This window comes from Carassius gibelio, chromosome A23, assembly GCF_023724105.1.
Source record: "Carassius gibelio isolate Cgi1373 ecotype wild population from Czech Republic chromosome A23, carGib1.2-hapl.c, whole genome shotgun sequence".
NCBI lineage: Eukaryota > Metazoa > Chordata > Actinopteri > Cypriniformes > Cyprinidae > Carassius > Carassius gibelio.
Genome location: NC_068393.1, coordinates 15515175 through 15539164, shown reverse-complemented (window position 1 = coordinate 15539164; position 23990 = coordinate 15515175). Strand labels below are relative to the sequence as shown.

General features: G+C 36.9%; 3 protein-coding genes across 3 annotated transcripts; all 3 read left to right on the top strand.

Moving 5' to 3' along the window:
- The first annotated feature begins 1641 nt into the window (after nt 1–1641).
- Nucleotides 1642–4184, top strand: LOC127944233 (acyl-coenzyme A diphosphatase FITM2). Its single transcript, XM_052540103.1, has 2 exons — nt 1642–2364; nt 2600–4184. The coding sequence occupies exons 1-2, from the start codon at nt 2192–2194 to the stop codon at nt 3180–3182; spliced, it is 756 nt and encodes a 251-aa protein (XP_052396063.1). The 5' UTR covers nt 1642–2191; the 3' UTR covers nt 3183–4184.
- A 556-nt stretch (nt 4185–4740) lies between these two features.
- LOC127944231 (protein lifeguard 2-like) lies at nt 4741–10025 on the top strand. Its single transcript, XM_052540096.1, has 12 exons — nt 4741–5364; nt 6785–6869; nt 7131–7231; nt 7310–7374; nt 7458–7511; nt 7670–7720; nt 7830–7869; nt 8011–8048; nt 8276–8363; nt 8466–8561; nt 8674–8727; nt 8849–10025. The coding sequence occupies exons 1-12, from the start codon at nt 5350–5352 to the stop codon at nt 8999–9001; spliced, it is 840 nt and encodes a 279-aa protein (XP_052396056.1). The 5' UTR covers nt 4741–5349; the 3' UTR covers nt 9002–10025.
- A 1676-nt stretch (nt 10026–11701) lies between these two features.
- LOC127944222 (sentrin-specific protease 1) lies at nt 11702–22836 on the top strand. The gene is made up of 18 exons (XM_052540080.1): nt 11702–12281; nt 12778–12836; nt 12918–13117; nt 13268–13352; nt 13442–13625; nt 13809–13956; nt 14366–14484; nt 17614–17888; nt 17976–18039; nt 18118–18156; nt 18261–18345; nt 18426–18569; nt 19075–19206; nt 19365–19568; nt 19868–19947; nt 20102–20186; nt 21475–21570; nt 21666–22836. The coding sequence occupies exons 1-18, from the start codon at nt 12145–12147 to the stop codon at nt 21726–21728; spliced, it is 2199 nt and encodes a 732-aa protein (XP_052396040.1). The 5' UTR covers nt 11702–12144; the 3' UTR covers nt 21729–22836.
- The last annotated feature ends 1154 nt before the right edge of the window (nt 22837–23990 follow it).

The following is a 23990-nucleotide window of genomic DNA, read 5'->3' as shown; positions in this document are numbered from 1 at the left end:
CAATATGTAAGCAGTCCTAAGAAAACGTTATAGGTGTAACCAGTTATAGCTTATGTTAAGCTTAATTCATGCAAATAATGGTTACCTTGACTACATCTCATTCATGCTTCCTGCACAATGCTGAAGGGCCCTTGTGCATTGTGGAATTGAACAAGAGAGAAAAGGTGACTTAAAAAGGTGCACAGCTGCGCCATTATCTCCTCCACAGCAATGGAAAGGGCAGTCGGGTCTTTCTGTGTATGAATCACGTCATTTAGCATAAATCCAGGACTTCTCATTCCCTGCTGCTGCTCCATTTCTCATGTCAGCAGTCCAAACTTTGTTTTGGCAGCCCCGAAAACAAATTTACTAAGTGATGTAAGCTGTTCAGGGTGATGGATGGTTTTGAAGAGAATATAGACAATGGGTCTGTTCTGACCATCGGTTACTGGAATTAAAGGAATCACACCACACGTTTTCTCATTACACACTGATTAACCACTAACATATTTACAGCAGAGGAACTAACTACTCATACGCAGATACAAGCTTATATTGCCAGACATATTAAAGCGATGCATTTTCTCAGTATTCACTTGGAATCAAATCCAGGACCCTAGACTTGCCGGCATCATTTGCTGCTGATTTTGCATTTAATTTAAAGAATTAATATATTGACAATTTAAAACCTGTGAACAAACAACACTGATAAAAGGAAAATATCACTAAATTAACATCAAATAATTTTGTCCACAAATCATTAAAGGCACAGTTCGCCCTAAAGACTTTACCGTATATTGAACAGTTACATCTGTCTCATATGTGGGGATCTGAAAAGTTCCATTTAATGAAGCACTTATGATATCAAGCTATAATATTTCAGATTTACTGTCAGGAATGGTCTGAGGACGAGCAGACGAAGCCATTACTCACTGCGTCCCCATTCTGTGAGACAAGGTAAAATGGGTCAAGCATGGGTGGAACATCTCTAGACAATCAGGCCACAAACTATCCGACTTCCTCTAATTTGACATCATCTTGTGCAGACGTGTACCAAAGTGTGGTATCTAAAGAGAATACTGACCACTTCTGCCCATTCAGCTCACAGATCCCTAGTTCATCAAAATCATATTACATTTATTCTCTTGTTGATTCTTGTCTGAATCCGGGAGTGTCCAAACTTGATACAATGATTAAAATAAATGCACCTGTACTGTTTCCTGTTCTAACTGCTTAAGCGATTTCCAAATGATTTTTAAATCCATGGAAAGTATTTAAACATTAAGCAGAGTGAGTGGATGCAGAATGGAGAGGCAACATAGCCAAATGACACACACTCTCAATAGAATAAATACACTCTTGCGAATATAGAGTGCAACAAGAGCAAGCCTATGGAACTTTCTAAGTTTTTTTTTTTTTAATTAATACTAATCATATTGTTTCTTAAAAAATCAACACGATTTTTTAATTAATAATTGCACACTGAACATTGAACATCTGTTCTCTCAAGTGTATAGGCTATCTGTAGGATTTTGTGCTTTGAAAACAGTGGTTTTCAGCAAATGTGTTCTAAAATCGATCAAATTGGAATGAGATTCTGGTTCTTAGGTTAATTAAAAAAAAATCACTATCGTTTCTACTATCGTTTCGTGACTATATTATAGTGCCACCTATTGGACAGTGAAAGCGACCTGTTTTAAAGCAAAACTGTTCTTTAGGGGAATCTCTATTACTTACCAATTCTACATTATACTATGTTTTTTCATGTAATATATTTGTATGTTTTTTTTTAAATAACTACATTTGTAAGAACTTTTAAATTCTTATTTAACCAACCAGCATCTTTTTTGCCGCCTTTTTTCTTGTTCTGATGTTATAATCTCTCACATAACAATTAAAGATTTTACTTTAGTGATAATGTTTGATGAGCCGACTGAGCATCAACTCTCCCGATTCCAGGTTGCGAAATTACGATTCCTACTGGAGCGAAGGTTTTGCTTATGCATATTCAGACGGTGCCAACGTGATATAGTAACCTTCCTATGGCGAACGTCCTATTCTTGAATATTAATTAGCTAATGGCGACGTTGGATAGTAGTTCTCCAGTGGCGAAGGCTTGCTCATGAATATTAATCGACAACCCGTCACCGTAGATTCGTAGCGGCATGACGGTTTCTGTTTCTGCAGTCAAACACAACACACACAGAACGACATGGCAGCAGTAAGCAGCTTAGTAAACAGTTTGACTTGTCTTTGGAGTCAACCATGTACCCGTGCTTATTTACCGCATTTGTTATTTTGTGTTTCGTTTATAGGATCGGTTTTGAAAACGACGGGCCTTGTTCCGGAGAGCTACTTCAGTAACAGCAGAAATATTTTAAATCTGTAAGTACATTCAAGTCTATAGTAGCAACCTTACCATGATAAAACTCATTAAAACACTGTAAAACGAAATTAATTTATTGGAAATTTGTTCGTGTTTAGAAAACAATTATTATATGCAATATAAAATTAATAGACTTTAAGCAGCAGTTTTAAAAAGCAACTGTCAACTTACTATGACGTTGATTTTTGGCTCCAAAGTCATTTAATCATTTTCTTTAAATTTTTCTACTTTCAGATATTTTGTGAAAGTTTCGTGGGCATGGACCATTGCATTACTTCTGCCTTTCATCCGTTACTCCAACATTTACAACAGAACCCACACATTTGTGTTGAGGCGGCTGACTTCATTACTGGTGGCCACATTCATTTGGTACACCTGCACTGAGACTTTTTCCTACATTGAAGACATTACCGGTTCATGCTATGAATCAGACACCATGCAAGTCATCCACAGTGACATTATTGCCACAAAGGCGGCGTGCAAGGAGGCCGGATTCATCTGGGATGGTTTTGACATATCAGGACACTCCTTCATCTTGGCTTACTCTAGCCTTGTGATCGTTGAGGAAATGGTGCCCATGTTAAACATACCGCAAAGTGACAGAAACATTCCTCTTGATTGCCTTTATATAGCACTCAATGCTATTGTGGCCATCTGGATATGGATGTTCGGATGCACTTCTGTGTATTTTCATGATATTATTGACAAGACTATAGGGACGTTGTGTGGGATATTGGGATGGTACGTGACTTATGGTGTTTGGTACCCGATGTCCTTTTCTCCATGTCTCCCTCCACAGCAGAAACAACATGCTTAGTGTGGGAACGAAATGCTACGAGTTCACTACAAGAAGCTTGACATATCAATACTGTTTATGTTTAGTGAGATCCATGAGAGGTTAGCCTTCCAGGTGAGGCATTAGGCAGCTGGTGATCCTAAAATGTCGATCTGTAATCTGAGAGGTCACATCTGAACCCTATTGTTGCATTCAAATGTTTTGTGGCTTCACACAGAGCTGAAATATTAAAACTTGACAAAAAATGTATTTTTTTGGCAGTCTGCTGCTTCCGGTAATCAACCTGTAACCATCAGCTGAGCTGCCTTTTAACAGCTAATATATAAAGTTTTAATATTTGGAATATTTATAATTGGGCTATTTATTTATTCTTAACAAAAAATCGATACATTGGAGGTCAGAGAATTATAGTGCAATGTATTTGTGTAAGTTTTATATTTGCAGTGTGTTTTTAATGGGGCTGTTTTATGTGTTCTTTCTAAAGGCCAACCATTCATATGTGCCATTGTTAGATTAGTTGTTTGCAGTTGTTGTCAATCCTCATGCCACTGTCTGATCAGTTTATCACAGGAAATGGACACCACCTGTGCTTAGAAACTTAGAAAATAATCTAAAACGTACTGTTTGTAATATTATAAAACTATCTGTGGATTGGATTGATGTTTGAATGAACATTTGGCTGGTTATAAGTATTTCTAACAGGTGCGAGGAGCAATGCAAATTAGATGTAAATTAATTCTAAAATACAAATGATGGGGCATGCAGGTTATTGAGGGCACATCCATTAGTCATTTCATGTGTGTCAGTTAAACATGATTTTAAACAATTATCACTGCAATTATGCTTGTTGTCATACATCAGTATTCCAAAGAAAGCAAGCCGCAACAAGTTATTATGTTGAGTTATTGTACTGTATCCGTTTTATCTGTGATGACAGAGTTCTTGTTAGTATAACACATCACTGAGGTGTGTATTTATTTATTTCATTATGGTGTTTAATAGAATAAATAGCTTTGAATTGAAGACGTCTAGTAGATGTTTTGATTTAGTTGTCTCAATGTTAGACTCCGTAAACTAAATTAAAATTAATAGTTCCCCCAAAAATGAAAATGTACTCACTCGCAGGTCATCCAATGTAGATGAGTTTGTTTCTTGATTTCTCAACAAATTTGAAGAAATTTAGCATTACATCTCTTGCTCACCAACTGAATCTCTGCGGTGAATGGGTGCCGTCAGAATGAGAGTCCAAACAGCTGATAAAAGTATCACAATAGTCCATAAGTAATCCACACAAGTGTGTGTTTGTTATAGTCCACTGCTTGGTATAAACAAAACCATGCATTAGACAATTTCAGCTTCACCATTGCTTCCAAACCGAGTCCTCTATACATAATACTGCTTTGTCAGTAAAAATGTCATCTCGTCTGAATAAGGACAGAAATATTCACAGATCAAGCACGTTTAAGTGAGAACAGTCCAAATCATTTGTAAAACATTTATTCATATATGGATTTTAATGTAAGGCGATGGAGGAGGCAATATTATGGATTATGGGTTTGTATTTTAGCCATCAGTGATGCCTTAATGATGGATTTGTTTTCATTTCATACAATGTTAATTGATGGACTGGAGTCATGTGAATTATTGTGATGTTTTTATCAGATGTGTGACTCTCATTCTGACCCATTCACTGCAGAGGATTCATTGGTGAGCTATACTTCTCCAAAATCTGTTCAGATGAAGAAACTATTTTCAGCTAACTTTAATTTTTAGGTCACCTATTCTTTTATATATATCATCATATATACTCTACTGTCTTTCATTGCTCTTTCGATTCTCCCTGTTTTGGTGCTGTGGAAAAATTCTGGATCTCTCTGGACAAATGTTGCAGAAGTGATACGCAGTAAAATGTGTGTCATGGGGAAATGCTGCTCCCCTTTTGTGCCAGCTTGATTGGTACAGTCCAAGCCTCGGTCAATGGTGTTTAAAAACCTCGATGTTGCTAGAATGTGCCTTTTAGAGTGAGGGAGGGGGTTTGTGCTCACAGAGCTGTGGTTCATTACAGCAGTACAGCATCATCACCATCTGTGTGCAGCATCCAAGCCAGGTGCGAAGAGTACAGACTAAAGCTCTGAGATAGACACAACGACTTTTTTAAGTAAGCTAAATTAGATTCAAAGCTGAGACCATGACTCAGGGAAAGGTAAGCATTTTTATTCTTTACTGTTATGAGATTTTATCATTTGTCTTTAATTGCTGGTTATTAATCAAATGCAATGAGGTTATTTTGTCTGTGAATTCAGTGGACTGAATGGCTGTAATTTCTTTTATGTGCTAGTCTGTTTGACTCAGCACTGTTCTGGTTTCATCTGTCCCCCGTGATGATTAATAATGATCCCGTGACCCTAAAATAAGCTTTGTCATGTCTTGGATTTGAGCCTTATGTTTTTGGACTGAATCTAATATGGAAAAAATTCTGTAGATTTACATTATACTCTGCACTATTTATAGATAATCGGATATACAGAAATTACTACAAAATTATACCATATCCTTAGTAGCAAATAAATTCAGCACAATATATACAAATTGAACATTTTATCTTATTTAAACATTCTTAGAAGTTCATTCATTGGCTTTTAAGACAAAAATATTATATGACATAATTTAACATAACAATGTGCAAAGCACCATTAAAAAGTGGTTATAGTGTGGAAGACTTTTTTGCCCATCCCGGAAGCTCTACACTGTTTACAAGCAGAGGAAAAGGGACACGGTATGCAAGACTCATTCTATTTAAGTCTTGTTTTTTTTTTTTTATGGTGCTTTTTTAAATAAAATAAAAAGCATTACGATGCTCTCATTAACACTTGTAGGATAGATATTTTGAGATTAAAAAATACATTTTTATTTTATTTTTTATTGCACAAAAAGGACTTATGTTGCTTCTTAAAACTGATGTTAAGCCACTGGATTCACATACTTTAATGATTTCTTTATACCTTTCTGAACCTTGAAAGTGGTAGTTGCATAGACTGTCAATAGGGGGAAAGAAAGCACTCAGATTTCATTCAAATGATCTTCATTAGTGTTCCAAAACGGAACGAATGTCTTGCAGGTTTGGAACAAGAGTTCTGATTTAATTTTTTGGTTGATCTAACCCTTTAAGGTACAGTAAGTTACTAACCTCTAATTCATGCTAAATAATCTTAGTGTTAAATTTCAATTGGCATGTTAACAATGTTTGTTCAGAGCTTCTAGAATTAAATAGATCTGGGAATTCAGAAGGAAAACGTCTTTTAAGGTGGCTTATAATATAATTTATCAGCAGCAAACTCTCCTACAGAGAACCAGTCATTGAAAATTAATGGTCAGATCTGTTACCCGCTCTCTCTCTCTCATTCTCAGTTACGTATAATACACATGTTGGATGGCATTATGTACAACAATTCACTGATCCATGCACAGTGTAGAAGTATATAATAAAAAAAATTGTTCTGACATGTAATAAATTACATTAAATAACTGGTTCTGTAACAATACAGGTTCCTTTTAAGAATCATTCTATAATGAATGAGTGCACATATATACAGAATAACAAATAAAGTCTAATATGTTTACAGGTTTCAGTAGCAAGCAAGTCAAACAATGACTCAGATCCTCAGCCGATGGCTCCAGTTCCTCCAAGTTATGAGGAAGCAACTGCTGGTATATACCTTATTTTCCTTGGTGCATTTACTTTTTAAACTAATCTGTACTTTAAATGTATTGTTAATTTAGATAGTCCACCTAAAAATACTAATTCTGTAAAAATAAAAATTCTGTAGGGGGAGTAAATGATTTTTCATTGTTGGTGGACTGTCCCTTAAACTCAATGAATGCAAATGTATTTTGGTCACTATTCACTAATAAAGAACACTGAAAACATTGAGAAACAACATGTTTCATATTTCCTTCTGGTATTGAAAGGTGGAAGCCCTTGTTATAGTGGAGCTTATACTGGAGATGGTGAGATGCTCACAGAATTCAGCTGGGATGACCAAAACATCAGGAGGATATTCATCCGCAAGGTACTGTTGCCTTCTGTTGCGCTTCTAAACTGCTGTAGAAAATATAGAGTGAACTAATGTAATATTATTCATTTGTAGGTGTACAGCATCCTTATGATACAGCTATCTGTCACAATTGCCTTTGTGGCTCTTTTTGTTTTCTGGTGAGTGTGTGTGCTGAACAAACTTTCATAATGCATTTTTCCTTTTTTTAAGCTTGTTTAACAATGTTTTGTTTAACTTGTAGTGAACCCGTGAAATATTACATACAGACCAACCCTGGCTGGTATTGGGCATCATAGTGAGTACATTTCATGACTTTGGGTTGACACTGTAAATGCAAATCTTAAAATTCAGACAGCATATAATACATTAATTCAGTAGTAGTGCATGTTTTTTCCTTTATGCGTTGCTATGCCGTAAATGTATAATGGCTAATTTATCTTTTTCTCCTAACAGTGGGGTGTTTTTTGTCACATATCTGACTCTATCCTGCTGCCGTGGACCCCGGTGAGTGCATTTGCAGAGACACAGATGTACCGTATATAATTTCTTTTAGCAATTAGCTTTAACTAAATTGACACATTGTATAATATGCATTCATCTTTTATTCTTACAGGAGGCAGTTCCCATGGAATCTGATTCTGCTCATTATCTTTGTGAGTATTAAAGCAACCTAAATTACAAGTCTTTGGTCATTAAACTAACTATTATTTGACAAATACTAATATTGATCAAGAACAAGCCTAAAAGAAAGTCTTCCTCTATTTAAACATGAAATCTCTTTTCTTCTTTTCCAGACTCTGTCTCTTTCTTACATGACAGGAATGTTGTCCAGGTACAGTCTCATATATGTGTATCGTCTTTTTTTTTAAATACATGTTAAATATGTTCTGTATAATTCATGATTTGATATTCATATTTTCACTTGGTCATACTTGCACAGTATATTGTTTAATGTCACAAAACGATTTAAAGTTAAATAATTTTGTATGTAGCAAGATGTCAGGCTTTTATAGACCCATTTCTTATTTAAATATTCCACCTCTGGTTTCATCTCTCTAGCTACTACAATACTAAATCTGTCATCATCTGCCTGGGTATTACTGCCTTGGTGTGTCTTGCTATTACTATTTTTAGCTTCCAAACCAAGGTTAGTATTATTATAAGCAACACATATTTTCATTTGTCTTGAATGCAATAATTTTCAACTCTGGAGTGTGTTTATTCAGATCATATACTTGTGATTTTTCAGATTGATATTACTTCATACCAAGGTGTGCTGCTAGTCTTCTGCACAGTATTGTTTATCTGTGGACTTGTCCTGGCATTCACTCTGCCCTTTGGATATGTAAGTACCAATGTCAGCAGTTGACTGGTAGATTTATCATTTCTTGGCAGATTTTAAGATTCACAGAAATTAGAATGTTCTTTCATCAATTATTTCTCTCTTCTCTTTACAGGTTCCATGGTTGCACGCTGTGTACGCTGTACTGGGAGCAATACTGTTTTGCATGGTAAATAATTATAAGTATTTTTAGATCAGATTTTAATTCGGATTAATCATGTAAAGCCTAACATATGAAATAATATTCGTTGTGTGTTTGTAATTATTAGCATCTCTCTTTTGTCTTATAGTTCCTGGCATTTGACACACAGATGCTGATGGGGAAGAAGCAATATACCATTAGTCCTGAGGAATACATCTTTGCCACTCTAAGCTTATACCTGGACATTGTTTATATCTTCTCTTTCATTCTCCAGTTGTTTGGAACCCCAAACCGGGAGTGAATATGCTGTTAACCTGAAGCTCTAACGGCTCTCCTGAGTGTTTTTTGTTTCTCTGATCTGAGCGATCCTGTCTTTCCAGCATGATTTGGATCTTCAGGGCACATTGTTGTGTTTGAGCCCCTCACCTCAGGTTTTATGATGTGCCATGCATTTATCCTGTAGCATTTAGGAGGTCTTGCATATTCATTGCATATGTACACTGGTAAAACTTTAACAACATTCAGCCAGTTTTACAAATGGTGTTACAGAAAACAAAACAGAACATATTAAATGCACTGGTGCTGTGAAACCTATATGATGTCATTAGCAGTGAAAGTGCATGAACTAGAGCAAAAACAGCATCAAACTGAGGTGAACCTGTTTAGTAGGATTTATCCATCAGTGTCCACCACATTCATCTTTGTGTCTGACCCTGCAAAAGATTCATATGTGATATCACAGCATGAGGACATTTTAACAAATCATTCTGAAAAAATAGATATTGTGGTTTTAGGTTTGCACATAAAGTATGAATCAATGCAACATTTACCTTTCTGAGTTCATTTGTACAAATTCTATTGAAATAATCAGTGTTTCAATTTGAATTTACCATAATATTTCATATTCTAGGAATGTTCTATTTGGTGATTTTCACTGCCATTGTAAAGTCATTGACTTGATTGAGATATGCTTTTTGAGCATTAATTATATTGCGAAGACCTTTATGGGTTATTAAATATTTTACAAAAAAATTCATTCCATAGAGTTTTAATGTATTATCATTAGCACAGATCTATTTTTGAAGACAGTCAGTTGTGAATGATTTTGGATGTGTACATAGCTTTACAGTGTTCACTAAAAGAGTGCAGCTGGATTTAAACAGTATGCAGTGCTACATATTAGGTATTTTCCCCTGTTTGTAGCCTTTACAGTAGAGATTGTGTAATATAATTTATTAAAATGTATTGAATATGAAATTATTAAATGTCAATGTATGTTCCAGTTGCAAATTAAAAGGATGCATTTCCTCAGTCAGAGTTAATAATTGTCACTGTTCTTGACTTTCTCTGAAAACACAAATATAATTACCTATATCTTTTTGTGCAGGAATGTTATCATAGTAATGTTATAGATTATCAACACAATTATCTATATTTTTAATAAAACAAGCTTACACCTCGGGAGGGGTCTTAAAATTTAATTCTACATCAAAGAGGAAAACAGGATTAATAGACCAGTTTTGTGTCAATTATTTTTGTTTGTTTAAAACTCTTTCTTAGATCCTTTAATACATTTGTAGACATGTAATTAAAAAAGACAGAAAGACTCGGTTGAATTAATGATTCAATGACTCGCTTATAAAACACAAACCTTCATTAAAGGGTTAGTTCATCCAAAAATGAAAATTATGTCATTAATAATTCACCCTTATGCTGTTCCAAACATGTAAGACCTCCTTTTATCTTCGGAACACAGTTTAAGATATTTTAGATTTAGTCCGAGAGCTCTCAGTCCCTCCATTGAAACTGTGTGTACGGTATACTGTCCATGTCCAGAAAGGTAAGAAAAACATCATCAAAGTAGTCCATGTGACATCAGAGGGTCCGTTGGAATTTTTTGAAGCATCGAAAATATATTTTGGTCCAAAAATAGCAAAAACTTTTGGTGATTGATTCTGAACTGATTCTGTGCTAGTGTAATCAGCGCGGGTAAACCGAAGGCTTGAATCAAGAGCAATCATCGCAAATGACGCCATTAAGTCGATCGCAAAAGAACTAGTGAACGGTTTTCTTCAACCGGTTTATTGAATCGAACTGTCCGAAAGAACTACTGGTGATCCGAAAACCTATGCAACCGGTTCTTCTCTCGTGAACGAGTCAGTCTATTGTTCGTTATCTGGCTCGGCTCGGTGTTCATCTTCACAGCAGTTCAGTCAGTGTACTGTTTTGAGTGCATGCATTACTCCGAGATATTGGTTTGTTTGAACTCAGAGGGAGTGTCAGCCACATTAAAAAAGTGAACAGCTTAAGTCATTTGTGGATTAATGCGTATTAGAGATGCGAATCGTTTAAAATGATTCAGTTTGATTTGGTGAACTGAATGATTCGTTCGCGAACCGGATATCCAGCTGCTTTGATTTGAACTCTCTCTCACACAACAGACACGGAAGAGAAGACAATGCTGAATAAACTCATCGTTTTTGCCATTTTTGGACCAAAATTTATTTTCGATGCTTCAAAAAATTCCAACGGACCCTCTGATGTCACATAGACTACTTTGATGATGTTTTTCTTACCTTTCTAGACATGGACAGTATACCGTACACACAGTTTCAATGGAGGGACTGAGAGCTCTCGGACTAAATCTAAAATATCTTAAACTGTGTTTCGAAGATAAAAGGAGGTCCTACATGTTTGGAACAGCATAAGGGTGAGTTATTAATGACATAATTTCCATTTTTGGATGAACTAACCCATTAATCGCCACCTACTGGTATAACGATATTACCTGCTTAAAGAGCCAAATGAACTAAACGATTCAAAATATTCAAGTCACTAAAATTAATAAATCCCATATATAATTAAGACATATCTTTCTTTTTCCCAAAGATACATTTAGCACAAGTTGAAAAGCATAGCGCGGATGATCCCACCATTCCACTTTGAAAAAACTGCGCACCGATGACGCACTTGATGATGCTCATCCAATGGGAAAGCGCGGTTTTAACATGTGGGCATCGGCCATATTCTGCTTTTAAATAAGGAAGAAGCGGGAGGCGTTAATTTAACTTCGTGTACTCAATATCTTATTCACAGAATACCTCAAGGGTTCTGAGAAATTCAAGTCAGTTAGGAAAAAATATTCACAACAGATACTAACACACACGGGTAACTATATGGACCTCGCTTAACCTGAAGAGGTAAATATTGTTGGGCTGGTCTCTCACATGTTAGCAGCTGGTTAGCTGGCTGAGCTAAAGATCAGCGGTGAGGATTTATCTGAACTAGTTTAGTCGTGTTTAAGTGAAGGATTCAGTTACTTTTATCGAACTAAGCTGGTTAGCAGTGGCATGCAGATGAAGGGCAGAGGGAGCCCGCGTTTGGGACTGCGCTGACAGCCCTAACGATTTATCCTGCTACAATCGAGGCTTTCAGTCCTTCATCATGTTTAATAAGTTTTACGAATGGATCGGAACCGGAATCGCCAGTCTGCGAAATGGAGCATCAGCTGCTGCGGATCACACCGGTCCCGTGAGAGTGGATCAGGACGGGACATCACGGAGAAAGAGACCACTAGACTGGTAAGAGGATTGTTTATATGTGCAAAGAACTACGAGCGGATCGCTTACAAGTGTAAAAGTGCAAGGACTGTTATTGTATTTATTATTTGGTCTTATAATAAAAGTTTAGGTCTTTAAACTGTTTTTTGAGTCAAAATATTTGATTTTGACATTCGGTCATTGTTTTGATGGGATGAAGTTAGAAGCACGTGCCTGTCCGGAGTTTCTGAAAAACTATTCATTTTCTTATTTATTTTTCGTCTATTTCGTTGTTTAATCTAATATGTGTTTTTTTAATTAAAGATGATATTATGCTGTTCCATTCTCTTTTTTTTATGAATGTATGTTTATATATAAGTATTATAATTATAAACCATTCGATACAAATTTTCTTTAATATTTGTTACATATTATTTTCCTAAATATTTGTTACCTGTTCTTTTCTTAAATATTTGTTTTGTGTTCTTAAATATTTGTTACATGCGCATAACTTTCTCAATTTTGTGTTTTCATACAGTTTGGAAGATGGAGATGCAGTTGATCAGGAGGAGAAAGTGGTGAAGAAATTCAGAATGGGTAAATAAACAGTAATCTGAATACATGATAAAACTGATTTATGCCAGTTACAAGAACATTTTGTTGTTTGTTGTTCTTTAGGAGATATTATGGATACAGTGAAGAATGCAGCTGAGGGAGTGAAGACACATGGCTCGAGTGTTGCTTTTTGGATGAAGAACAGTGTCAGACCTAATCCAAGGAACATGTTGCCGACATCTGCGGGTCCCCCTCAAACAGGAATACCATCAGAACCCGCAGCCAATTCCGCTGCATCAGCATCTTTATGGGCGGAAAACAAGGTACTTTTTTGCTTCTCAAGATCTTAGTGGGTTTACTTGATTTCTTTGAGATCAGGTGTCACAGAAGAGCAAAGCTTTCATGCAATCTAATTCATTTTATGTATGCTATATATTTTGGCATGTTTACTTCTGTTTTGCTTTTTCTTAAAGTTTGGGGATCGGTCACATGATATACTTGAGGACACATTTGTAGCTCCATCTAGTTCAGTTCAATGGAGGACTGTCACAAAAACTGGTAATGGTAAATTGGTCATGTTTTCTGTGTGTCGTTATTTTATTTTCTATCTGCAAGTTACATATATTGTCTTTTTTCTGTTGTGACAGATTCCTTACAGACTGAACAGTCTGTCACCATATCAAAAGCAAGCAGAAGACAAGTTTGTATGGACCATCCACCCCAAGAGACACACAAAGCTAACGGACACTCTGTTAATTTACCCTCTGCCTCCTTGTCAAAACCATCCCCCTCTCCCCGCTTGGGCAGATCCCTGTACCACCGACCACACAGGTTGAATTAAACATAGAATAAATGTGTTAGATCATGACATTCATGTTAGAAAGAATCATAATTAAATAATTGAATTTGTTTTTTTGTTAAATGTTTTGTCGTTCGATATTATTGCTTCGGTTTGAAAGAGTGTAATTAAATGCAAAGATATGAAATTGAAAGGACTTTTTTTCTGTGTTGTAGTATTTCATCATCTCCCGAGACCAGTTCAGGACAAGCCAATTATACCAGCCTATATGAGAAGACCTTTCCCATCCGAGTGGTCCAGAGTCCTTCACACGGCAGCTCTAACCGTCTCTTCCAGAGGAGAGCCCGCTGTACAGCACAGGAGGTCCGACACTTGTTGTACTGGTTTGTTTAATAAACCAAATATTTCATGACAACATAAATGGTAAAATTATACGAAGGACTACACAATGAGAGAGAAACTGAATTATCAAATAACAAGGGCTGTGATTTATATAGTGTGCAGCCTGTTTCAGATTGAAGAACGGTTTTCATTTACATGTTCAGCTCAAGATATTTTTATTTAGTAGTAGTAATAATAATGTTTATTATTATTATCGTTGTGTAGCCAAATTGATATTTAATTGCAATTTGGGCCAAATTCTGTAGCTAAACAAACAAGTACAGCAAATCAGGAGATTGTTGTTATTTTATTTAATCAGAAAAAATGTGATTATATTTTTCCCCAGACAGTGTAGCTCTAATTAGACTTTGCTCTTGCTGTTTTTTTATAGTCCGTGCGTGTGGAAGAAAAGGAGGTTTATAGGCAGCTTCTAGCCATGGTGTCTGGTGGCCAGTCGACCTTCCTTCACGATGAAAGTTCTCACTCCAGCATTCGCTTGCATCGAGATTTGTGAGTATCTGTGTCACGGTACTTCAAAACCTGTATTCTTCATGTCTGTGACTAAACCTGAGCTCTTTAAAGGGATAGTTTATCCGAAATTGAACATTCTATCATTCTGTTGCTCAACTTGCTCAATCATTCCAAACATGGTTACTTTTTATTAGGGATGTAACAATGCACCTCGAGCCTGTTGAAAATCGATACAAACATATAACTATTCAAATTGGAAAATTATAAATTCAGTATCTCAAAACATTTGAATATTTCCTAAAATTTACAAAACGGAAATGTTCAAGATCTCCAAAGCAGGTTTAATTATGCGCTCAATACTTGGTTGGGGCTCCTTTTGCACAAATTACTGCTTCAATACAGTGTGGCATGGAGGCGATCAGTCTGTGGCACTGCTGAGGTCTTATTGAAGCCCAGGTTGTTTTGAAATAGGCCTTCAGCTCCTCTGTATTGTTTGTCAGATGTTACTTATCTTCCTCTTCACAATGCCCCATAGATTCTCTGTGAGGTTCAGGTCAGTAGAGTTGTTTGGCAAATCAAGCACAGTAATATCATGGTCAGCAAACCACTTGAAAGTGGTTTTGACACTGTGGGCAGGTGCTAAAGTCCTGCTGGAAAAGGAAATAAAGCTTGTCAGCAGATGGAAGCATAATGTGCTCCTAAATCTCCTGGTAAATTGACCTTGGACTAAATAAAACACAATGGAGCAACACCAGCAGACTTCGCGCTCCCCAAATCATCTCTGACTTCGAAAACTTCACACTGGACTTCAAGCAGCTTGGATTCTGTGCCTCTCCAGTCTTCCTCCAGATTCCAGACCTTGATTTTCAAATGAAATGATAAATTTACTTTCATCTGAAAAGAGGACTTTGGACCACTGAGCAAAAGTCCAGTTCTTTTTCTCCTTACCCCAGGTGAAATGCTTCTGACATTATTTTTCTGGTTCAGGAGTGGCTTGATTCTAGGAATGTGACCACTGCAGCCCTTTACCTGAAGACGTCTGAGTGTGTTGACTCTTGATGCGCTGACTCCGGCTTCAGTCTACTCCTTGTTAAGCTCTCCCAAGTTTTTTAATCTTCTCAAGGTTGTGGTCATCCCACCTTTTCCTACCACACTTTTCCTTCCTGTCAACTTTCTATGAATATATTTTGATACATCACTCTGTGAACAGCCAGCTCTTTCAGCAATGACCTTTCTTAAGGAGGGTGTTGATGATTGTCTTCTGGACATTTGTCAAGTCAGCAGTCACATAATTGTGAGTACATGTTCTAAACTAGCCGAAGAGGTACCCAGTATTTATACCCAAAATTAATCAAACTAATCAAGCTCAAAATGGAATATTCAAATTTTGAGATACTGAAGTTTTAATTTTCTGAGATTTAAGCGTAACAATGAGAATTAAAACAAAAAAACTCTTGAAATATTTCAGTTTGTGTGCAATGAATCTAATAGAAGAAAGTTCGTTATTTTTTTTAAATTAAATTACAAAAAATAAAGACCTAGATATTCACATTTTTTGAGATGCACTGGATATGAAGACAAAACTAAGTATCAAGACTACAACTGTATTGTGATTCACTTAACATCTCAACCAATTTGAATCGTTACATATTTGCATAGATTTTCAATCCGGCTCGCGGTGCATCGTCACATACCTATTTGTGCTGTTTATTTATTCGATTTGGGATTTGTTTTTAAACTTCAGTTTAGTTTTAGTTTTGTTATTTGTCATTTATATCTTCTCATCTCAATTTTTTTGTAAGAAAATCATATTGTGAAATCAGTATCGTGAATCACATCCTGATTTGAGTAAATCGTAGGGGTGTGCCGATTTCAGAATTGGTGATGACGGTTATGACGTGAGTCAAATGTGACGGTTCATAACACGGGGGGGGGGGGGGCGGATAGCGTGTTTCATTTTGTTTCATATTGTCTCGCCACCATGCTAGTAGATCTGCCGTAGAGTCAATTGGTTGATCTTGGAGATAGCAGGTTAACTCCGTTTCAGCGCGCGCTCTGATCGGTAAAGGGGCAGAGATTTCAGACCTCCGTTTATTAAGGAGATCTGTCACAAAACTCATCATCCGCGCCAAAGTTTTTTGAGCAAATTTCAAAGCCGCACCCGCCCGCCATCCGCTGATTGTTTTGCGGTCTATGCTTTGCTGATGCGAGCCGCAAAAAAAAAAAAAAAAAAAAGCCATTGTCTGTTCTGGAAAGGATGCAGCAAAAATATTTAATGCTAGAGTATGAGGCATAGGCATACGCTGAGTTTCATTTACAATGAGATGCGCTCTAGTTCACAGTGCAGTGCAAGTGAACGCGGCGCGCTGGTGCTTCCATGTCACGGTTATCATTGTCTGCTATATTTGCTTTTTATTTATTAAAATACATGCAATTGGTTGATGAAACATCTATTAAAATTAAGATAAAATTTGTTCAAAACGAAATTCGTTTTTAAGAAAGGTTTTCTACAAAGCAAAATTTAATGAAGTGGTAAATATCATGTCTGACGATTTACAAAACTTCATTAAGTGGTAAAAACCATGTCTCCCGATATATTGCGCATCTGATGATCCTATCTAAAAAATGAAAATAATTTTTGATAAAAAATGTTTGTAAAAAATATTTTAGTGACACGGTTTTGGCGGTTATAAAGTTCTAATGACGGTGTTCAACTATAACCGCCGGTCTCACGGTTATATACTAACCGTCACACCCCTAGTAAATCGTAACGTCCCTACTTTATGTTATTTAATTTAAGCTTTGTTCACATAAAAATGTTAATCAGCACATATGCATAGAGTTTATCAAATATAGTAAACACAGAAACTCAGCTGTGCTTACTTGATATGCAAAAACAAATCTCATTGGTTCTTCCGAAGCACAAACATGCTTGCAACACATCAGTACAAACCTCATTTGTTGTTGCTATTCAAGCCTACAGGTTTGATCTTTTGTTTATCATATTAATCACTCGATTCATATGGATTGTTAACGGTGTCTTCAAGAACTTTCTGAAGTTTTTGGTGGGCTTCAAATGATTGGGCATGTATTCTTCAGAGACTATTCCTTTAGGATGATTTTTGATGGTTTCTCTTACTTACAGCGAAACATTTGGTCTCATTTCAGCTCCAGCTTCCTGTCGTCCAGTCGAAGTCCTCTTCATTGTGCCTCTCCAACAGGCTCTGGTGCTGGAGTGTCATCCTATGGGTTATCCAGTCCGCCTCCCAGCCCCCGGCCTGGGTCCAGCCAGACTTCCAGTGCCCTTCCCAGTCCTGGTGCGTCCTCTAGCATTCCAGAGCCTCAGCTGTGGACCCATGACCTTGAGCCCAGCACTAAAGGATCAGCTGTTCCCTCACCAGCAGCCCTTCAGGATACCTCCTCTCAGGACACGCAGTCCTCAGGTAAGTCCTGTTTTTTCTTTCTTTTTAATGTTTGTAATGTAATCCTGGCTTAAAGACTGACTTTATGCCCTGTGTCACTTTCTTAAGCTCATGATGGAGATTCGGTCATTTTTGTGATGGAGCAGCAGGGGAAGAAGCATGAAAGCTCAAGGTAGCATAACATTTTTAGTCTATCTTTTCACCCATTTCTTTTTTTTTTCTTTACGTAACACTTTCTTACCTTTTCTAGTGTGCCATGCTTCCAGGCTGAACTGTGGATCAAAGAACTGTGAGTACTTGTTATGTCTTGTCTGACGTGTACAAGGATCGGTGCATTTAGCTCATGGAAGTGAATAGCTTGTGATATCGGCCATATTTGTTGTGTATTTTCAGGACTAGCCTCTATGACTCTCGAGCTCGGGAGCGACGGAGGTTGATTGAAGAACAGGAGGCTCTGGCCTCTCAGCTTCTGCGCCAGGTGAGTAAGTTTCCCCTCTTTTTATGCTACACTTGCATTTTATGTGACTAAAGCACTCATGCTCTCATTTGTATCATAAGCGCCTCTCAGGAGAGGGTCGAGCCACCCCAGCAAGTGTTGAGCTAAAGGTTCGAGTCCCTCTAGAGAGGGAGGTTCCTGTTGCAGCTGTTATCCCAACGCCTCAGCCTATCAAAGAGGAGCCAGAGTTCCCAGAGTTAACAGAAGTAAATGCTTCTATTAGTGAAAAGATTGCATTTGTCTTTCTGCAATACCTGAAAATCCAAATGTTATCCAGCATGGTTTATCACAAACCTATTTTTATTGTTAGTTTCTTATAGCATTGACTTGGTCTTGTGCAAAGTCAAGTTATTATTATTGAAATTTTTCATTATACTTCATAACATTTAATTTGTTTGAACAGTTGTTTGATCCCTGCAGTAGTTGACTTTATTAACTGAATGTATCATTATAGTTCTGTGCTGTAATGTCAATGTGGTCAGACTTAAGATGCATTTCAGTAGAATTCCAAACTTTTTATAACTTAAAATATTCACTTTAAGTACCCCCTGAAATGTTCTTTCTATTTACTTATTTTAAATAATTTAACAGTACATTTGAACAATTTATGTTCGCAGTTCTTGTTGGTTATTGGTCACATTTGCGTTCTTTTATTAGTATGCGTTTTATTTTGTACTTGAATGGTGTGTTTCCTGCTTGTGGTTCTCACAGGACATGGAGAAGGAGGTGAGCAGAGCTCTGAGAGGCAGTAATCTGGATGAGGTTCTCAGCGAGGGCTTCCGCCTCACCATCACCAGAAAAGACCTCCAGACGCTCAACCACCTTAACTGGCTCAACGATGAGGTCAGAACTTTATATCGTCATTCAGGTTTCTGTACAAGACTGTCAGTAAATGGATTCTGTTAAGAGTCCCTTCTTAATCATTTTGTCTTGAGGTGTTGCCATAATTATCATTTTGTCAGTGATTTGAGTGTCTGACTGATATATTTCCTCCATTGCAGGTTATTAATTTCTACATGAACCTGCTGGTGGAGCGCAGTAAACGGCCCAACCTGCCCTCGGCTTACACTTTCAACACCTTCTTCTTTCCCAAGCTGCGGAGCTCCGGTTACTCTGCGGTCCGCCGCTGGACCAAGAAAGTGGACATCTTTTCTGTAGACATCATTCTGGTGCCTGTCCACCTGGGGGTGCACTGGTGCCTGTCTGTAAGTAGCTAACCAGCAGCAAGGTCACATTGAGGACATGTGCATGTGGACTGATGCTTGCTTTTTTGACATTCACAAGTAATTCAGAATAGTATTATACTCTCATACTGGTAAAAAAAAAAAAAAAAAGTAAAGTCTGAATGCACTGTAAGTCGCTTTGGATAAAAGAATCTGCTAAATACATAAATATAAATGTAGCATTATGATGCATTTCAATCAGTTTAATAATTGAAGAATACAAATAGGTTTGCTGTAAAGTCAGGATTGGCACATCTCACCCCTTTTTTCCCTTTTGAAAGGTGGTGGATTTTCGTAAGAAGAGCATCACTTACTTTGATTCAATGGGAGGAAACAACGACGAGGCCTGCAGGATTTTATTGTGAGTGCTGCTTGAGGATTAGATGATGAAACGGGTCTGCAAGAAGTGCCTTTTCAAAATGAGTCCCGTGATAACCCGTTAAGAAATGGACAGAATAAATAATGTATGACTAGACAGTTGTCAAATGTGTCTTAATTGTGTCTCTGTACAACAGAAAATATCTGAAACAAGAAAGTGAAGAAAAGAAGGGGCAGAACTTTGATACCTCAGAATGGACTCTAAAAAGTAAAAGACGCAATGTGAGTTTACCTACGTAAGCATAATTTAGGGCTTAAAGGGTTAGTTCACCCAAAAATTCAAATTCATCCATGTTCAACTCCGCTTCGAAGCATCCTAGGTGTATGTGGCTTTCTTCTTTCAGAATAATATAATTGGAGTTGAATAAAAAAATTGTCCTTGCTCTTCCACGCCTTTCAGTGGGGGTAAGCGGGTGTTTGTTGTCAACAGTTCAGAAGACGTGAAATAAAGTGCGCGCATCTGTAAAAAACGTCCCTAACACAGCTCTGGGGGATGAATAAAGGCCCCCTGCAGCGAATCCGTGCATTTTTGTAAGATAAATATCCAGATTTCAACCGTAATAAACCCTTTTTTTTTTCTAACATCTGCTGACTGGTATGCGGAAGATGTATGTGTCGCACGTGCGCCTATGGGAAATGTAGGATCAACGGAAACAAAGTGTCCTTACTTTAGCAAAAGAAAAAGTCTCCTCTTGGCTTATTTTGAAATATTCTGAAGTTTTTCTTTGCAAATCCTCATTTTGTGCTTCTAATTCATGAGGAGTATTTTGTTTTGGTCTTTCTCTCCACGCTCGTCACTAACCACGCAGCTCAGGAATCTGCCTGCACGTCTTCGGTTCCAAACAGTCACCAAAAGTGAGAAAAAATTTATTACGGTTGAAATCTGAATATTTATCTTCTAAAAACAAATGGATTCACTACAGGTGGCCTTTATTCACCACCTGGAGCTGTGTGAGGGATGTTTTATTGCAGATAAGTGCTATTTATTTCACGTCTACTGAACTGTTGACAACACACATCCACTTACCCCCATTGAAAGACTTGGAAGAGCAAGGACAATTTTTTATATAACTCCGATTGGATTACCGTATTTTTCGGCTATAAATCGCTCCTGAGTAGAAGTCTCATCAGTCCAAAAATACGTCATGATGAGGAAAAAAACATAGGTCGCACTGGACTATGAGTCACATTTATTTAGAACCAAGAACAAAGAGAAAACATTGTTTTCAGAACAGAATGTTTTCTCTTGATTAATTTCTCTTGGTTCATGTCAAATTAATTTTGATAAGTCACACCCGACTATAAGTTGCAGGACCAGCCAAACTATGAAAAAAAGTGTGACTTATAGTCTGGAAAATACGGTATTCTGAAAGAAGAAAGTCACATACACCTAGGATGCTTCGATGGTGAGTAGAAGATGGACGAATTTTCATTCTCTGATGAATTAACCCTTTAAATTGACAAAAAAGCTTGAGACTCATCTCAAAGATTTTGTCTTCTGAATCCTTAGGAGATTCCTCAGCAAATGAATGGAAGTGATTGTGGAATGTTCACGTGCAAATATGCTGAATACATCACCAAAGACCGGCCAATCACCTTCACACAGGTGAGCGTCAGTTGGATAGAGTTTGAAATAAATTATTGGCTGGTCACACTTGTATATGAATTTTTCATTTTTTCCTTTTGTCATTTTTCAAACAGAAACACATGCCTTATTTCAGAAGACGAATGGTATGGGAGATCCTGAACCAGAAACTTTTGTGATTGGATGATTCTTTTGTATAGAACATATTTTGATATGTCATATGGATACAAGGGCTCCTGTGCACTTCAGGAGCTCTGAGACAAATATGGGCTGCCCATAATCACCGGTCATTTCTTTGCTGTCTAACTGAAACTCGGGAAGTCCTTATGGACATAGTCTCAGCTTTTAAGAGTAGGGGCAATGGATTTACGTCCCTTGATAGTTCCCTATAACTTGACATGCTTTTGCTTTGCCAGCGAATGTTGTTTGACTGACAATGGAAGGACGTTATTGTCAATCTTTTCTTGTACTGCCATTCTTTTGCAATAGCTGTCAATAAATGGCCTGTCTTAAGATTACTTCAAATAATAATTTGTGTTAATTGACATGGAGTGTGCTTGATCTCAAATCATCTGAAGTCCTAATTGTTACAGCTAAATAGAATTAGGGAGTTTTACACCGATGTTTTTACTCTAGGACTAGTAAAATATCTGGAATTGACAATCACAGACTCAGTGGTTTTCTACTGAAAACAGCAGTTTACTTAATATTTGTGACATTTGATACCAGTATGTTTTATACAGATGCTGTCAAGGTAATTAACCGTGAAATTTATTTTATTTTAAATAAGTAATTAAGACTCGGTTAGAGTCATCTTTTTGGAGGGTTTTGTGGTTCTTTTTTCCCCTAGAGGTGATAAAGCTCTTGTGCTGCAATGCTTTTGACTTCAGTATGTTTTGGGATGGAGTTCTGCCATCACAGGGATGTTTATTTTTATCAGTATTTGGTGGCTTTTTGATAACTTGGGAGTCTTCTGATCATTTTGGTCAACTCAGACAGACTGCACTTACATTTATTTGCTTTTTCAAAGCCCAACAGTGTCATACAACTCCTCTGTTCTTCTTTTTATGTAAGAGAAAACTATTTTTGGCAATTGTTTCTAGATTTTTTTTTTTCTGCAGGATATTGACAATTCTTGTATATACAGTGACTATACAGTAAAGCTGAAGACATATTTAATACTCATTTTGTAACTTTTATTATCTGTTTTTGTATGTGGAAGAGATCTTATTGGAAGTAAATTCCTGAGGTTATATGTATCAGAGGATAAATGAGATTTCAAATGAATTCTTGTTCGAGTCTCGTCTCTCAAGCTCATGTTTCACTGTTTTAGAAATGAAATTGTAAAGACTATTCCATGACAAAAATATCATTTGTGTATATTTTAATTGTTTTATTTGCATTTGAAATTAGTTCTGGTAAAATTGTAAACAATACCGTATAGACTGATTCAAATATACATTGGGTATATATGAATTTTTTTTCTCCTGATAAGGCTGTAAATAATACAATGCAGAGTTATTCAAAACGATAACTATTTAGTTTTAACTTTTCATTTCACAAATACACTACGGTGTTTGCGCATAGATTGTTTGCACTGTACGTTTTTGATTGCTTAAGTGGAACTGCGTGAATCGTTCGTGATCTTGAATCGGACTACACTGGTCGTGAAACACGTGATGACAACTCACGAGGACGACGACGTTTCAGGTCATTATTTCGAGGTAAATGATAAGTTTATTGCGTCACATACGAACTCATTAACAACTGAGGTAAAAAGGATTTATTTTGCCGTGACGCTGAAGATTCCTCCGCTGTTGAATGTACGTTGCAGGTACTGAAAAGCCAATTTTTTTTTATTTTTTTTACTCTGTAGCCTCCATTACTAAATATTATACTTAAAACAGCGGTGCTGTTTCATTTTAACAATCGTAAGAAATACAACTTTTCACTGAGTAAATTTGGGAGAAGCTAAGTTGGCTTCTTTAGAAACTCAAAAGATTATAAAATATGAAATGATGTTGGGTATATATTTCTTGAAAATCTTAACTCAAACGTGTGAATGTGAAATGTAAATATTGTATGCCCACTAAGTCATATTTTTAATGAGACCGCTTAATCCGTTTAACCTAATATATTTTGAATTAAGAAGTACTCGATGGCGCCGCGCATGGCTGCTTCAGTGCTTGGCTTTCCAGTGTTTGTACTGTTTTTGTTCGTTTTTCCTGTTTTTTGTTTAACAAACACTATCAGTTTCACCAGGGATGAACTGTTGAACATTCGGCAGAACACACCACAAGATCTTTTACCGGATTTAAATTATTCAGACGTTTTAGTGAACGTTGTTATCGGAGGAGCGGCGGCGCTGATCAAGCGCTTCAGGACGCGCAGACGGGGGAAGCGAGCGGGAGCGCTCGTCAGACTCAGGAAGCACGGATTTC